We start from the raw sequence: 17,970 nt of genomic DNA, 5'->3' as shown, positions 1-17,970 counted from the left end.
AAAGATGTTCCTTGATTTTAGGTAAATATTCTTGCACAAAAGCTGCAGTAATAGACAGAGAAGCTTTTGTAGTAGAATCTTCATTGACAATATCTCTGAAACACTGTCCGTAATCTGTCCACATAGCATGCAGTGCTTTCTTTCTTTTGTTTTTGCACCTGTATTTTAGACCAATTTGTCTTATCTGGCCATATACATTTTATTGCGTTTAATAATGCTTGCCCTTTCTCTGCCAGCTGTGCCCTTTCTGCATCAGCATCTGGCCTTCCTGTTTCTAAGATCCGTTTCCTTCTAACATCTGGCAGTTTAGCTCTCATTAACTAATTTCATGTCTACCCAAAGGGGATCGTAACATTATACAGTAGTCTCAAGTTGTTTTTGAATTTTACAGAATTCTCCCTTTTTTCAGGAATTTATTTTACTATGTTCCTAATATCTTTAGGTGACCAAGGAATAGTGAACTTGTTTAGGCTGTGTTTCATGGCCTAACGTATTCTCTCAAGGGGAGGATTAGTTCTTGAATCTCCACTCTTCTTTTCATCATTTGTTCTGTGGTTATACTTAGGCTCATTATATTCATTCTGTTTTGATGTCTTAGTTTATTTTTACTGTCATTCTCAGAATCCTTATCTGACTAAACTTTTGCGTTGTTTTTTCTTGTTCCTCCTTAAAAACTGATGGCATTTTCTCTACCTTTGCCTCCTGCTGTGTGCAGTCAGAAGTCATATTATTTGTGTGATTTCTTTTATCATACTTTCTTTCATAGATGGTGTAGCAGTTAGCACCTGTTGTGCTGAACCCTGAAATTACTGGTAATAGGAGCTGTGAGTGTTTGGGGCTCCAGTGAAGGAAGTAGCTGTGCATGTGACTGCAGGGATCCCTTTGTGCTGCTGTAGCAGCAATAATAGGAGGTAGTCTTGTAACTGCTAATTAAAATAAATTATCCTCAGAGGTTTCTTCCTGTTCACTTTTTTGCCAACTGTTTTTTGTTTTGAAAATATAATCTGAGGGTAAAGAAGAGTTGGAAACTCTTCAAACGTTATTAAATATATAAATGTATTGAATTAATATAGTATGTAATTTTTATTGCATTATTTAGAATATGTTGTGTATAAATATATTAAATATGTAGTATATTTTATTATTGGTCTAGCATTTGGTGTAGAGGATTAAGGAGCTGTTAAGCTGTTTCATGTGGGTCCGGTGGTGCAAGGTTTGATTCCCTTAACCTTCATTGCCTAACTTAACCAGAGACTGTGCCCTTGCTGAGTCTGAAAGAGGTCCATGGAAGTCTGGGCTCTACCCAGAAAAATAAATGAAATAAATACATTTAGATTTCTTTTGTTTTCCCTGATCTGCCTTTTCCTGTTGATTTTTCTTTTAAGATATCATTTGTATTTTGTAACCATCCAAGAAAACTTTTTGTTTTAATGCTTTATATGTTCGTAGGTGTTTACTAGGCTAACAACCAGAGACTTTTAAGCCTAGCCATGCATCCCAAATATCTGACAAATTCTAATACCCTTGATAAGTGTAAGGGGCTTGAGAGGTGAAACATTTACAAGCAGGGCATGGGAGATGAGGCTGCCTGTGTGCATTATAGACATAGATGCCAAACCAGGGACGAATTTCCTATTCCCCATCCAATTGTCCAAGTTGCACTTGAATTGGATTAGGGAGGAACTCCGCTTCACATGGATGGAGAGTTCCTCCCTAATCCAATTCAAGAAGTGAGTAGTCTCTGGGATACATACCTGTCTGTCCAATAGGTCCTGTTTATCACAGGTAAGGTTTATGTCTTTAGAATGGGTAATTCTGGTGTGTTGTGGTTATTCAGGAGGCCTGTCAGAGTGGGGTCTGACAGTGCCTTGTATGTCAGGCATAGATCTCCCCTAAAGATTCTGTAGGAGACAGAATATAGGGATAGGGCCTTGAGGTGGTCTGCATAGGACACATGTATAGGATATGTATGTGGGAATAAGTTTTCCTCGAACATGACTAAAGTAGAAAGGAATTAGAAGAATTAAGGAACAGGTGTTTACGAGTAATGAAACCGGATAAAGAGGTGGAAATGGTCCTTATGAATAGTATTAAATATGAAGCTAAGATGATGAAATTATTAGAAGATAACAAATATGTTAGAAGATCAGTGAATGAAATAAATATTGCATATAAGAGTATATATGTAGCCTTATATGATTTGTTAATAGAGGGACTTATTGATAAGGATATGTGATTTTTTACATAATGACAAACCAAGAGTTCCCTCTATTTTTTGAAATACCGAAAGTACACTAAGGATATAAATGATCTATCTATGCACCCTATTGTGGCAATCCCCACAGCCAGATTTCTAGATGTAAAGCTTAAACTAGCAATGAATGGTAGTACATTCTTGAAGGATTCATGGAATTGCCTTAGGAATGTGAAGCAAGACTTGTTTAGTGAAGATGTTATGTTTATTACAGTAGACATTGTTGATTTTGTTTGGTTATGTACCCCATGAACAAAGGTTAGAGTGATTTGAGGAAGTTTTGAAGCAAGCAGAGTTTTTAACACCAAATGAGTTCAACTATGTTTACAATATATTGAATTGGTTTTAAAAAATGTTATTTTCAAGGTGAGCTTTTTCAGCAGATCAATGGGGTAGCTATGGGGGCAAGGTGTGCCCCGTTCTATGCGACTTTAATTTTGTCTGTCTGGGAAGAAAATTTTTTTACCAAAAGCCCATATAAAAACTGTCGGGTTTTGTATAAACGTTTTCTAGACAACATTTGTATTTTCTGGACCGAGACATTTGAAAAAATCTTGGAAATTTTCCAGTATATTACTGAATCTATCGAATTTCTGTTTTACCTACAACATTTGGTATAGTGAAGTGAACTGGATATTACTATATATATATATATATATATATATATATATATATATATATATATATATGTGTGTGTGTGTGTGTATATATAGATAGTGGGATGTATAGATTTAAGGTTTACTCAAAGAAAACTTACTCTAACTCGATTCTCCACTATACTAGTGCACACCCCTTTCACCAGAAGAAAGGTATAGTTAAAGGACAAATTGTAAGAGTCAGTAGGATGACCTCTGAGAATGAATTTATTAGAGAAAGTGAAGTTTTAAAGAATGTTTGGCTAGGGTTGCCCTAAAGATTTTATTTGTGATGTATATAGTGAAGTTTTGAGAGACAGAAAAGATAAATTTGCCCAGTAAAACGTGGTCTCCCAACTAATGATAAATGTGGTAGATTCCCTTTTAATGAGAGAGAGAGAAGGAAGATGGTTGTCTGCTTTTGTTGCTGAATTTAGTGGATATTCTGGTATCATTGGAGAAATAATGGAAAAAGAATGAGCAAAATTTGCTAGTCTGTCAGACCTTAAGTTAAATTTTGATAAACCTTTGAAATGTATTTTTAGAAAAGGTAGAAGTATCAAGGATTTATTGGAACATAATGGTAGTAATAAACATGGAAGAATGAGGGAGGGTACATTTAAGTGTGGTATGTGTCCACAGTGCCTATATATTAGTAATGTAGAAAGTTTATCTTGAATCAAAAGATAGGAGGGTTGTTAGTAAAACGTACAACTCTTGAGAGTAGAGGAGTGGTCTATATTTCAGTTTGTCTCATCTGTAAAGCATTTTATATTAGACTGAGAAGGCTAAGGAGAAGAATATACGAGCATATTAATGACATTCTGACAAAAATCAAAGGAATGTTTTATATACACATACTCTAAAATGTGTCCTGGCCAAATTTCAATTTTTTTGTTAGAGGAAATACCCAAAGATTTAAGGGGTGGCATGTGGGAGACAAAAACTGAATATAGGGAATTATACTGGGAAATTATTTTAGATGCCAGTAGACCACCTAGGCTAAATGACAGTCTCTCTAGCCCCAGTTTTAAAAATTAGAGCAGCTACACTTGGAAAGTACAAGGTTAGAAGTGATATGGTATTGTAATGTAACGCAGCATAATACTGAATTACAAATAGCTCTCTGTTGATCTAAATATTTATAGATGGTTAAGAACTGTGTTTATAATTTTTATTTAGTTGCTTATACTCAAATTGTGTTTATATGCTAGTATTCTAAAGATGTTTTAATTACGCACTTATTTTTAAAGGAAGTGATTTTTATTTATTTTATTTTACATTTAACTGGGTAGAGTCTGGGTGGGTAAATAGCCTGTTTTTACCGGAGATCCGGGGAGAAAATCTCCATAACAATAGTACAAAAAGATTGCAAAATTTTCAAAAAGATTTACAAACAATATACAAAAAGTTGCTAATAATCACAATTTGCAAAAAGAGGAATGTAAAACAGAAAACATAGTTTCCTAAGCCTTACTAAAGACAGTAATATGAAACTCATTTTATATATATATATATATATATATATATATATATATATATATATATATATATATATTTATGTGTGTGTGTGTATATATATATATATATATATGTACATACACAACTAAAAACCATTGTGGTATTAAGACAAAAAAAATTGTGATATTAAGACAAGAAGACAGCAGAATAGAAAACATTTGATTGAAGGCATGAGACTAGCCAGGAGTATTACAAGAACATAGCCATTTTTGAGTAAGGTATTCCTTTAAGAGTTCTTTTGAAGCTATGGCGATCTGTGTTTAAGATATTCTGGGGTAATAGGTTTGACTGTTTGGTGACGCTTCTCCTTCAAAGTAGCCAAAGTAATTGTGACTTTGTTGCCTTGAGTATAAGTTTATCGGGTGATCTAACGGTATTAGGTTGGTGTTTAGTGATTTCAACAAACATTTTAGATTGGTTGATTATTTTACACGGGAAATTATACTTTTGGTGGTTTGGGACTGTGTTTTAGTATAAATGATAACTTAATGAACAGTAATTAACATCCGATGAAGTCTTAATTAACGAAAATGCTGGTTATTGTACAAAGCGTTTATGTGTGGTGTGTTGTGTAATTTCAGTTTTATACACTAAAGCCTTCTAACCCATTCCTTGGTGTGACCCTTCTGTGTCTTTTTTGTTATTTACAAGTACTTTTTAGCACTGGTTCTCCTTTTTTGCTGCATAGGACATGTATTCTTTTAGTGAGAAACCTCTGTGGATGTTTCTATTGTCTGATGTGCATGGTTAGTTACATACCAAAGGGAGATTGTGTTCAATGACAGGTCTGATGAATGCCAGATAGTGGAACAGTGACTTTCTTGGACCTAGATGCCGTACCTGTGTTAATAAGTTGCACAGCATAGAATTATTGCATCACTACGTGATGGTCAAAGGCTAGATTACTGTCTGTTCACCAAGTCCCTGACTACTAGGACAACTGTTAGGGGTGGATTAGTAATATAATTACCAGGGATGGATGACTTCCCAAAAGATACTACTCTGCATTTCTTGGCATTTAATTTTAGTCCTGAGCTCTGGCACTAATTTTGTCTGTCTGCCCTTCCTGGAGAACATTTGTGTTGGTGAACGATTCAGTAACTGTTCCTGAGGGAAGGTTAATGAGAGAGAGTTAAAGTTGGAGCTAAATTTGTTGGGCAGTAGGTTTGCTATATCTTCTAGCTCAGTATTGGTGGCTCCATTTACAATGAGCTCTGCACAGAACTGTGTATTGCCTTTGATGCCAATCTAAAAATGCAGCCAGTTGGGCTTTTGAGGTACCTTGTTTACCTCTAGGCTTTACCAATTCTCTAAGACAGTTATTTAGTTCAAATGTTCCATTAGGAAATAGTTTTTCTTTATCCTGCTTGGTATATTCCCCCCAGTCCTTTATAAGCTTGCAAGTTTTGTCTACATGGTTAGTATGCATGTAACATGCTGGTGTTTCTCTGGGAGAGGTACTTTTTGATTCATCTCCTGCCATGCATATCAGCACAATCACAAAAGAGACAGAAGGTAATAAGACTTTGACTTTTAAAATTAAAAAAAAAAAAAACTCTTACAAAGAACGGGTTTTAACATTTACTGAACAGCTTAATCTGCCATGGCTTTACCTGCTAGGTCTCCATAACTAGCCATACTGCCCTGCTAGAATTCCCCAGCAATATTGGTACCGTTATCTTGTATGCACATGCAAAAGAATTAACTGTTTTATGAAACAAAATTCTCATCCTTTGTTTCTCTCTAGACAGTTTATGGTTTCTGTTAAAATGAGCCAGTGTAGGGAGGTATGACGCCAACAGAATGTTAGGCCCAGGAGAAGTCATCAATTATATTGTTGCAACTGCCAATAACTGTCAGATGAATCAGTCTTGGAATCCTATGTCTAGAAGTATTGATCTTAACTTCAGCCTCAAAGGAAATTCTGTCAGGCAGGCCTTTGAAGCCAAAAAAAAGTACCCTCACTGGTTCTGTGGGAGTCCTTTCTGTGATCGCCAAAGAACCATCATGGATTTATCTTTTACCCCCCCCCACACACACACACACACACACACACACACACAAGCTGTTGAAGCAAATTCATGAAACAGTTAATGCAGAAAACACATTTTGTACTGAAAAATGTGGTCTTCATTTTCATTTGAAATGTGCATTTTTATTGCTTCAGAAATTTAGAAAGTATGTTGCAAGATTTAGAGTAGAATACATTAGTAATGTAAATGCATATATATGCATTTTTATGGATTTTTCCAGATAAGAAAAATCTGTTTTGTTGTTTTCTATTCATCACCGACAGAAAACATTTCTTTTATTAGATAATCAACTTTAATGACCTTGCTAAGAAAGAAGAAAAACATGTTTTTAATTATCAAAAAAATGCTTGGAAAAACCCAGCATTACATTTTGTATTATACTCCAAAACTCCTTGCAAGTTTTTGTATGAATCTGGTAGTGTTTTTTTAATTGTCATATTTACTCGCATACATGAAACTGGTGTCAGGATTGAATCTAGGTTTTTAAACTTTCCAGCACACCAGAGCTTACTAAAGCTTGTAAGTATTTTTCTCTGGAGGATAACTGTATAAAAGATGTGAAATATATTTTGCTTAGTATAAAAGTTGTGAAATATATTTTGCTTGATATTTTCATCATTTGATGTGGACGTATAAGTCTAAGAGCTTTTTATTTTTAAATATAGCTGATGCTGCAGCATTAATTGCAGAAGATGAAGATGAATTCAGAAAGGAGCATGTATTTATTCAGGTAAGGTTTTATGATGTGATGTAGTTTTCATTTTATTCAGCATGATCTTTAGCTCTTCACCTTGCACTTAAAGTGAAAGATTTAGTACATAGTACTTATCCATGTTTCTTCAGAGTTTGTATGGGTTGGAGCTTTTCTTGGCAAGCAGTGTGTAGAAGGCAGCCTAAATTTAACACCACTTCTTTGAAAGGTGTACAAAGTTGCACTTGAATTTACACACCCATTTTACTATTGCCACTCCACTCTAGTGGGAGTTTTTGGAGTGTGAAGGAAAGAAATCAGCTAAAAATGCACACAAGCATTAGGAAAGTGTAGACTTCACAAAGAAGGCACCTGCAGTAAGAATACAGCTTTTACTAAGTATTATGAGGTAAATACGAAAGGTGCATCACCTTGCAATCCTAAGTGTTTCCTGGCATGTACACAATTGAGTCCGGACATATTTTTTCCTCATGTTTTTTCTGCCTAGACCAACTCATGCCTACAGGCTTAGAGCTGCTTCCACTAAGCTTTTCATCTTTGCATTAAATTGCGCTTTTGTTCACTGTAATCAGTCAGTTTGCTATCCATGTATTAGCTTGGTGGCAGAGCACTTACCAGTATCCAGATAGATTATGCATATTTTCTAAGAGAAGCTGTAAGCAATGTTTACCGCTGTTCATTGCTTCATAAGCATCATAGGTTCATAAGTTGGTACTAGGCTATCAGCCCTAGGGCCTATACAAGCCTAGCCATAACAATTCCCTGGTTATTTCTTCCCAAACTATTTACTTCCCTGGACCCCTGTCTAGCAGGGCAACTGACGTGATCCCCGGGTTGAATTTCCTTTCTCCCATCCAATCGTCAAGGTTCCTTTTGAAGAGGACCAAAGAAGCACTCTGCTTGACATGTATGGTCAATCTATTCCAGAGTCTGGGGAGTCTCTGGGTCAAGAACCTATCCCTCCAGCATGTTTTGTTTATTGTGAGGACAAGGTTTAGATCCCTGGAGCGTGTGGCTCTGAGGGATTGGGATTTCTTTAAGTGTAGCATGTCCAACAGCTCTGGGTTTGACATGGCCTTGTATGTTAAGCAAAGATCGCCTCTGAGTAGACAATATGCGACAGAGTATAGCTGGAGTTTTTTAAGGCGGTCAGCATAGGGCATCTGCTTTAGGTCTGTGATTCTTTTAGTGAGGTATTTCTGTGGCCTTTCCAGTTGTTGCAGATGTCTTGAGAGGTACATACCAAATGGGGCATTGTATTCTATAATGGGTCTAATGAGGGATGAGTACAGTGGGACAATGACCTCCTTTTTTCTGGATGAAAAGCCCTTGGTGATGAGGTGTGCCACATAGAAGGATTTCCTGACTGTTGTGGCGATGTGGTTATCGAAGGTGAGACCACTGTCCACCTGTGTCCCTAAGTCTCTTATCAAACTTTCGGTGTTTAGTGTACTGCCACCTATATGGTAATTCACGGATACATGTTTTTTCCCAAAGGGGATAACTATACATTTCTTGGCATTGAGCTTGAGCCCATGGCTCTGGCACCAAGCATCTGTTTCTGTAAGGCCCTTTTGTAGAGTATCCACATCATTTGGGGATTCAGTAATGGCTCCCAGTTTGCAGTCATCTGCAAACTTTGTTATCCAGAGTCCCTTAGTGTTGGCCTGTACTTCAGAGAAGTAGATGCCAAACAAGAGCGGTCCCAGGACTGAACCCTGAGGTACTCCACTTGTCACTTGTCTGGAGCTGGATTTGGAGTCTGCTACGTTTACAGTGTGGGTTCTATCAGTAAGCCAGTTAGCAACCCATTGGGTGACGTAGGGATTAATGCCTAGCTTAGTAAGTGTATCTATGATTCCAGAGAGGGGGATGGTGTCAAAGGCCTTGGCAAGGTCTAGATAAGCTGTGTGGACCACCTTACCCTTGTCCATGGCTCTGGAGACTGATTCGAATCATGGTTCCCATTACAAATTAGTAACTTGTACTGAGAGTGCAGAAGTATTTTTGTAGTCTTAGGGTATGTTGTGTAGCTAGCACTAACTAATGGTTGAGAGCTCATGGTGTAAAAGATTACTTTATGCACTTTGAAAGATCTTGGATTTAATTTCCATTTAATCTGTTAAGTTATGATCAGTATTAGCACTAAGCATAAAGTAGCAAGGTAGGTGCAACCTCTACAGTTGGTACTGACATTACCTTCTAAATGCTTGCAGGAGGAATGCATGCTCACTGTTTAATACTTAGTTTATTATAAAACACCCACTGGCAGCTGTATGACACCAGTTCCTTGCCTTTCTGTGGAGCCTGTAGAATAATGCTTAAAATTAACAAGTTCACCGTAGTCTGTTGCTTGCTATGCCATCATCCTTAACAGCAGTTGCAGTGCAGCAAACTTACAATAGAGTACAGTTGTGTAAGTAAACTTACTGTAACATGTTTGATCACTGCAGCATTAACCTTATTTGTATACATTGTATTCTGCCAAGGAATATAACAGCCAGCCAGCTTCTAAAGCTTAATGGCACCTTCCATGTGCCCAACTGTCAAACAGCTAGATAGGTTTGGACGCTAAGCCCTTAAGAGCTTTACTGCTATCAGAGTACGCTCCTCCCAGGCTTTGGTGGATCTGCTGTCAGCTTGTGCTGATTCTTCACTGGCCAAATAAGTTTCCTTTGGGGAAAAACTTCCCTCTAATAATTTTGCTCATTACTTGTACTTTTCAGGAAGATATTTTAAAGGTAGGAGTTTATTTTAATGGACTGTCACAAGATTGTACTATGTTTCTAAAACAAACCAAAAAGAAACTTCACAATGTGGAGGGTGTGAAGTTCACTCCTTGAAATATGTTATGCACGTACACATACAAATGATCCTGTGTGTTTCAGTAAAGGATATTCCATTTTTAACTCAATTATGGACCACCTATTTTCTATTTTATTATTTTGTAGTACATATTTTACAGTTGAGTTTTTATTAGTGAGCTAGGTGAATAATGTACATCAAGGAGTGAACTTCAAACCCTCCACGTTGCAAAGTTTCTTCTTGGTTTGTTTTAAAAGTATAGTACTTTTTGTTGTCTGTTAAGATGAGTTTTTTAGGAGAGATTATGGAAATAAGATCGAAATGTGCACTGATTTTGTTTGTATCCCATGTTTTCCATGTTGCATCTTTGTCTGATTTACATGTTTTGTTTCAGATTTTAACCAAGGGGCAAGATTAGTTTGGGTTCTTTTCTTCCTGATTGGATCACAGACATTAAGATATATGGAATTGAATGCTGGAGCTGTGAGTGGTGAGATATGGAAATATTCCCCAGTTTGTGATAGGAAATGGTGTTGGGTCAGAATTATTTGTTTATTACATTGATAAATTGGGAGGCCATGTGTGTGTTGGTAAGTTTCTGGATGATAAATGTTTGAGAAATAAGAGAACAGGATTTTTGATGTAGATCTTAATGAGAATTACAACCATGCAGAATATTTATAAAGCTACAGAAGTTATAGGACCTAAGCGGACAGTGGAATGGAGGAAGGAATTTTTGGCAATAGGGATGATTGCAAATACAGGCATAGAAAATAGGCAAGAGAGGGTGGAATTTACTACAGAAAAGTGACAAAGGAGCCAAGATATTGGTAGCAAATAACTAAAAAGTTTGGACCAAAGGTTAGTGACCACCTTTAATACCAGGGATTGATATCTGAGTATAGGCATAGAGAAAAATGGATAGGGGAGTACTGAGTGAAAGACCAGATCTGAAAGAGTTTTTTAGTTGAGTCTGGAACAGAAGCTGTTAATGGGGGGCAATTAGGGCATATAGAATTAGAGGAGGTTAGAAAAGATTGGGAAGATAGACTGGCAAAGCAGTTTAGAAAGGAACAAGGGAAAGACATCTGTATGGATCCGAAGGATGTGTTCAAGTCCAGAAGATTTGGATTTTTGCTTGTAAATGTTTGCATAGGTATTTTTAGTCCCGAAGCAGACTTTAAAGAATTGTTTCCTTAGATGGCAAATGCTATATGTATAATGGAGAGTTGAGAAGTAGTGGGAATGTGTTTTAGGAGTTGAACAAATTGGCAGATTTAAAAATTCCCTACAGTGGAGTCCTGTCAAATGTTTTGTATAACAAATGGTTGTAACTAAGGAAATGGCTCTCTTCAGATGGGGCACCGATTTGAATTGCCTAGTTATAGTAAGGCATTACTAAGTTTAATGCTATTGGATGCCAAAAAAGCAATTACTAGGAAATTGAAATACTGACCATTGTAAATGAGATGATAATACTAGAGGTTGGATCTTTAGGAAAAGGAAGGAACAAATTACATAGAAACAGAATTTGTGGGAATTGGACACATAGAGTAATGTTCAGAAAGCAGAGGAGCGAGTTTAAAGAAGTCAGAAATTCAGCAGTTTTAACATTGAAGTGAATAATTGTTAAGCATATGCTGTGTGTGATGCATGTCTCTGACTATGACAAATGTTACTATAGTTTTTCTGTTGGTGTATGTGTGCCTGAATAAAGGAATAAATAAAAATTGCATCACAGCACTGTTTCTTTCCACAACTTCCAGTTGGAGCACCATCTTTGGGAAGTTTGCAGTGTGCTCCCTGTGCTAACTTGCTATTTCACATTAGAATATGGAAGGAAGCTCAAGTCGGAACACGTTGGTAGGTTGCTATACTAAATTGGCCTTTGATGTACTTGAATGTAGGTGTGACAGAGTATGCACAATAGTGGACTGATATGTAGGGATGGTTGTTGCTTTGTGCTCACTGTTTGTGGGTATAAGAGGGTGTTTCCCGAATGAAACAGTTGACAAACTGCGTAAACCATTAGTTGCCACAATCAGCTGCAAGCAGTGGTCAGAGAAAATTCTAAGGTTAACAGATACTAGACTGAAGACCTGGAAGTTGACTGGAGAGAAAGCACAACGGTTCAAGGAATTACTCAATGCTCTAGTACCTCAAGAAGAGGAGGAAATAGATGAAGAATGGCAGTGCCTCAAAACAGCATGTGTGAGGACTACAGAACAAATATGTGGTCAAGCCAGGTATGGAAATGAGGTACGTAAAGAAAACTGGTGGTCAAATGCAGAAGTCCAGGAAGTCATAAAAAGAAAGAAGGCATACAAGATGAAGTGGGAGATAGAAAAGATGGACCAGGCTAAGAAGGAATACTAGTTGGCTAGCAAGCTGAGAAATGAGTTGTGATAGCAAAGAATAAGGCATCTGAGGCATTCTACCAGCTTCTGGAAAGTAAGTCTGTAGATGACACGCAAACTATAACAGGCTGCAAGGCTAATAAGATGGGCATCCTTCATAAGGTATGCCAACACCCTGATCACCAGTCCATGGAACAGCAAAGGCAGATAGGAGTACTTCCAGCAGCTTCTGAATGAAGAAAACCCTACAGAAGCTATACTGCCCCAGAGACAGCCTAAAATGAGAGGAAAAGTAGTCTATCATAGAAGTAAGAACAGCATTAAGGAAGATGAAGTCTGGGAAAGGCAGCAGGCTTATACGAGGTCACAGACGATATGATAAAGATGTTGGGTGAGATGAGGGAGAAATGGCTGCTGAGGGTACTCCTAGCAGTGTGGAGAGGGAGTCATATCCCCAATGACTGGAGAATAAGCATACTAGTGCCAATGCTAAAGAACAAAGGGGACTTCACAGTTGTGGACAGTACTGATGTATCAAACACCTATCAGACTATGAAACTTCTGGAGACAGTGATAAATGAATATGCAGAGTAGTAGAAAGTAAGATGGGAGATGAGCATTTCAGATTCACATCGAGATGCAGCAGAACTGACCCAATGTCTGTAGTGCGACAATTAAGAAGCTAGAGATGAGGAAAGAGTCCAACTGGGCATTGCTAGACTTGGAGAAAACATATGGCAGGGTCTCAAAGACTATTCGGGCAGCCCTGCAGTGGTTTGAAGTCCCAGAAACATTGGTAGAATTAGCGCAAGTTATGTACAAGGACCCAGTGACTCCAGTACGAACAGTGTTTGTTCTAACAGATTCCCATTGAGAACAGGTGTGCACCAGGTTTCAGCTAGAGGCCACTGCTGATTATAGTAGTGATGGACAGGGGCGGCCCATGCTATTGGACTGCCGGACTGCAGCCCCCTCAACTTGAAAATAAAAAAGAAATAAAATAAAAAAGAAATAGAAAAAAAAAATTTAAATTTTGCGGACTTCGCGCATGCGCACTAGTCCAGACTGCTGCTGAGACAGTCTGGAGCATGTGCAGATGTCTCAGCAGCAGTCCTGACTGGGAAACATGGACAACAGAGCTTCCCAGAAGTCTTTGCAGTTTTAAACTGCATAGACTGTCCTGGGAACTCGCTGGGGAAACGCGTCGGGGTCGGACTGCAATGTCGGCAGTCAGGAATTTGGGATCTCGTGACGGGCAGGGTCTGGATTCGAGTTTGCTGCAGTCTCGTCTGGGGAAGATCTCGCTATGGGCAGGGTCGGATTTGCGTGGGTTTTGGATAGGGATCGGATGTGATGTGGATTTATACTGTGGGTCTATGGACAGGATTTGACAGGTAAGGTGTGTGTGTGTGAATGCCCCAGGTGCAATATACTGGTGGTTAGACTCATGGTGGTGTGGTAGGGAATACCTCAGGCTTGAACCCTGTACCTTGTATGCAGGTGTTAAAGACCTGAATTCCCTACCCACCACCATTTGTAAAAAAAATGCAGATTTTTGCCTCATATTTGATCTGATCTATTCCTTATAATATCTGTGGTTTGTAAATATTGTAATGCTTGATATTTGATGGTGCAGTGGTAGTATTGTTGCCTCACAGCTGCAGGTTCTTGGGTTTGATTCTTGGCTGGGGTGCCTTCTTTGTGGGGGGTGGGGGTCTGTATCTTCTCCCTGTGTTTGTGTGGGTTTGCTTTTGTGTCCTCCCATGTTACAAAGACATGTCTGCATTATTTCTTCCTGGGCCTCTGCTGAAAATTGTTTTTTTTTTTTTGTTCCAAGTCAGACTGTCCTGATTAACAAATGTTAAATAAAATTGACAGGCATTTGAATTTCAGACTTCAGGTTTCTGAATGTTTACTTTCTTACATATTTGATGGTGCAGTGGCTGTATTGTTGCCTAACAGCTGTAGGTTTTCTGGTTTGATTCTTGGCTGGGGTGCCTTCTGTGTGGAGTCTGCATCTTATCCCTGTGTTTGTGTGGATTTGCTCTGGTGTCCTGACATTTTACAAAGTGCAGAAAAAAGACTGTCAAAACACCGCTACGTAAAATGACAAAGTTTTAATAAAGATAAATCCAACAGTGTGAGCGCTTTCGGGTTCAGCAACCCTTCATCAGACAATTTAAAACACTCCATTGCTTTCTTTTTAAAAACAGTTACAACCAATAAAATCTCAATAAAAAACCCGCCTTTTTTGTAGAGCAGGCTTTAAAGGTATATTCTCATTTAAACCCGGAAACCTATGTGAAGTGAGTGTAACAATCCATTTGGATTCTAAAGTCTCTGAGTAGATTAATATCACCTCCTCTCATACCTAACATTTCATTGGTAATCACCTTAAACAAAAAAGTATGTGTGGGATACTTCTCCACATGTCTATACAACGCATTCTGCTCTACCTTGTTTCTAATACAAGACAGATGCTGTAATATTCTAACCTTCAGCATTTTAGTAGTCATGCCTACATAGTAGGCTGGGCATTGCTCACATACAGCTAGATAGACAACATGCATCTACAGTATTTCTCCCTGGGCCTCTGCTGAAAATAGTTTTTGTTCCGTCAGAAGTAAAATTGACAGGCATTTGAATTTCAGACTTCATATTCTTCAGAAAATACATAGTAAAACAACTTTTTATTCTAGGAATAAATATATAGTAACACAACCTTTTATTATAGCAATTTTGTAAGTTTATAAGATGACTATTTGAAATTTGTCCTTATTTTTGGGACTGTAATACCCTGTTATTGGCTTTGTCCAAGTTTTTTGTGCCAAGGTTGACAGCTATGGCAAGAACTGAATTCACTGAATATGTTTGAGGGCTGTATTCCCTCATTACTGGGTTTGTCCAGGTGTTTTGTGCTAAGAGGTTGACAGCTATGGTGAGAACTGAATTCATTAAATGATAGCCATTTAAGTTTGTCTTCCTCTCTTTCACAAAGCAGCCAATTTGGCGTAGTGGTATGTTGCTCTTGACTGTTTTGCACAGGGACCTTGGCAGTAAAATGTATGGTGGTAACAGCATTTTATTCTAGCAGCTTTCCAAGATTATACAAGCAATGTTTAATGTGTTCCTGTTTTTTGCCCTTTTTACCCACCCCAATAAATTTGGCTTTTTCCAGACTTCTTGTTCTGCGAAGTTGAGATGCAGTTGAGTATTGAGTAGATTTTACAAGGAGCTGAGAGCTGCAGGGGAACAGAAGTTTAGTGCTGATTATGCTAGGTCAGCTCACATTGCTAATAGCACAACAGGTTGTGTACTTGCTTTTGATGCAGAAGGTTGTTGGTTCTACTCCCATAAGGGGGTGAATGCTGCCGTACTGAAAGTTAAGTTACTAACTATGAGCCTGTTATCAGTTTGCCATCCATTTCCTATTGCAATATTACTAGCTTATTTTTAATGTAATTTAGGCAATTTATTCCTCAGGGGCATCCGACACTATTTTTCGATGAAACCATGAAATATAAAGGTGATTGCTAGCAGCAACCTCTTCATTACAGATTTATTTAACGTGGAATTATTTAGATGACTTTTTTACTACTTCAGAGATTGTGCATGTTTACTGATAATGGTGGACTGTAGAATTGTGCATATTTACTGATAATAGTGGACTGTAGAAGTTTGAGTAGACTTTTATGATAGAAATGTTCTGAATTGGGCAGTTTTGTTTCATCGTTTACTGGAAAAATGTTCAAAGCAATAGGAAGGTGTATCAGAGAGCACATGCATGTTTCATATGCAAGGGGCCTATGATTTGAAAACAGCCCAGAATTAATTTTTATCTGCCACGGGTAAAATGTATTTTCTTTGAATGTGGGTTTTAATGTTGTTTCAATGAATGTGAGTTTCAAGGGCAGAGAAGTTTTAATGCCAAGTTTGTTTAGCAGATGTCTTAGTGTTTGTGCTGTAAAATGCAAAATAAAACTTTCAAATGAAGTTCAAATCATCATAGAAGTAAATCAGTATGCACATTAGTGTTTATGGTAAATGGAGTGAAATAGCTAAGTAATGGATCATTGGAATGGCTGCAGGGGGAGGCTCCATTCGACCATGGTTTTGTGAGGGGGAAGGGCGGCAAACTTAGGCAGCCCCAGCTGAACTATACCTCCCAACTGTCCAGATTTTCAAAGAATGAATAGATTTTTGCTTCTTATTTTTGGTTTGTTCCTCATAAAATTTGTGGTTTTCTGCAATCATTTAGGAATTAAGTCACTAAATAATGACACACTAGTTTCAGACTTCATAACCTTCAGAAAAATGCATGCTGAAGTAAGACCTGTTCTATCAACGGTCCCAGTTTATACAAGAGCAATTTTTAGTACTGTTTATATGTTCCCCCAATATATTTGGCCTTGTCCAGATTTATTGCATTAACAGGTTGAGAGGTAAATGCAAATAAATTGCTTTATAGAATTAGGCATAGCCAAACCTCTCAACTGTCCCTGATTTTGGCTCAAAATGTTGCTCTTCCCCTAGTGATCCCTCCGCAAAATAGTAATTTTGGAAGAAAACATGGAGGGTTTATAATTAAGAAATAACTGTAATAATCAGATTACTTTTATTTCAGAAATGCATGTAGATTATATTATTTTGTCAGCTGCTCAAGTTAGCAGTACTAATATTAAAGTGTCCCTTCTTTGACAGGTTCCCAGCTGTATTGTGTTGCTATTTTATATTTTTACATCACATTTTTGGTCCATGTTTCATAAAATTGTGTTTTTTTTGGCAAATTAGTGACAAATAATTAAAGACTGAAGTTAGAAAATAATGACAGACATTTGAGTTTCAGATTTCATACCATTCAGAAAATTCATACTAATGCAAGACCTCTATTAGCTTTCTAAGTTTATAAGAGCAATATTTTAAAACTTGTCCTTATTTTTGGGCCTTTGTCCCATTTCTTTGTATGGCTTTGCCCAGATTTCTTGCTCTGAGGTTGAGAGGTATGACAAATGTGTCAGGGCCATCACAAGTCAGCCAGAGACATTTCAAACTGTGACATACTTGTTGCACCCCACTCCCCCATGTAGTGACTCTGGATGTGTCGAAGCAAGGCAAGGAGTAGTTATGCAGTGTGAATGTGCAGAGAATCCCACCCATCCAAGGTAGACACAAGTACTAGAGTGGCTTTTCATCTGTCCTTGATTTTTACAGAATGGTCTGGTTTCTGTCATATTTTTTGTACTGTTGATTTATGCTTATTACTCAAAGTGCCTGTTGCTCTGTGTTTAAGTAGCAATACTGTAATGAGCATCAGGTAAGCTTGGCTGAGATTGCAAGATGCAAGTAAGCTTTAATAAGCATGCTGTTAAAGAATTGCCAACATTGAAAGCCTTTCTGTTGCCATGTAGAGAATACTTAACTAGATAATGTATAAGCCTTGGGTATTGAAATGCATATGCCAGTATTTGTAATAAAGGACAGAATTACATTATTTTAAGAGTCTCATTACACTTGGAGACTTCCAGTCATCTCTGCAGGCTTTACCCGTAAACTGAATGCCAATCGCGTGGTCGATAACCTGTACAGTAATTATTTTAAGCAGTGTATCTTGAGCTTATTTCTTGTTTGCTTTTCATTTTTTACTTTGATCATG

General features: G+C 37.6%; 1 protein-coding gene across 1 annotated transcript in view; it reads left to right on the top strand.

The window, feature by feature from the left end:
• LOC122797745 (centrosomal protein of 192 kDa-like) overlaps positions 1 to 17,970 on the top strand; it is a 1,194,871-nt gene that overhangs the window by 387,032 nt on the left and 789,869 nt on the right. Inside the window, exon 9 of the mRNA XM_044066270.1 lies at positions 7,109 to 7,173. Coding sequence (XP_043922205.1) covers positions 7,109 to 7,173 — 65 coding nt within the window. The remainder of the gene's footprint in view (positions 1 to 7,108; positions 7,174 to 17,970) is intronic.

Source organism: Protopterus annectens, chromosome 3.part1, assembly GCF_019279795.1.
Source record: "Protopterus annectens isolate FY-2018-M chromosome 3.part1, PAN1.0, whole genome shotgun sequence".
Lineage (NCBI taxonomy): Eukaryota > Metazoa > Chordata > Ceratodontiformes > Protopteridae > Protopterus > Protopterus annectens.
This window is presented reverse-complemented; position numbering and strand designations above follow the sequence as displayed.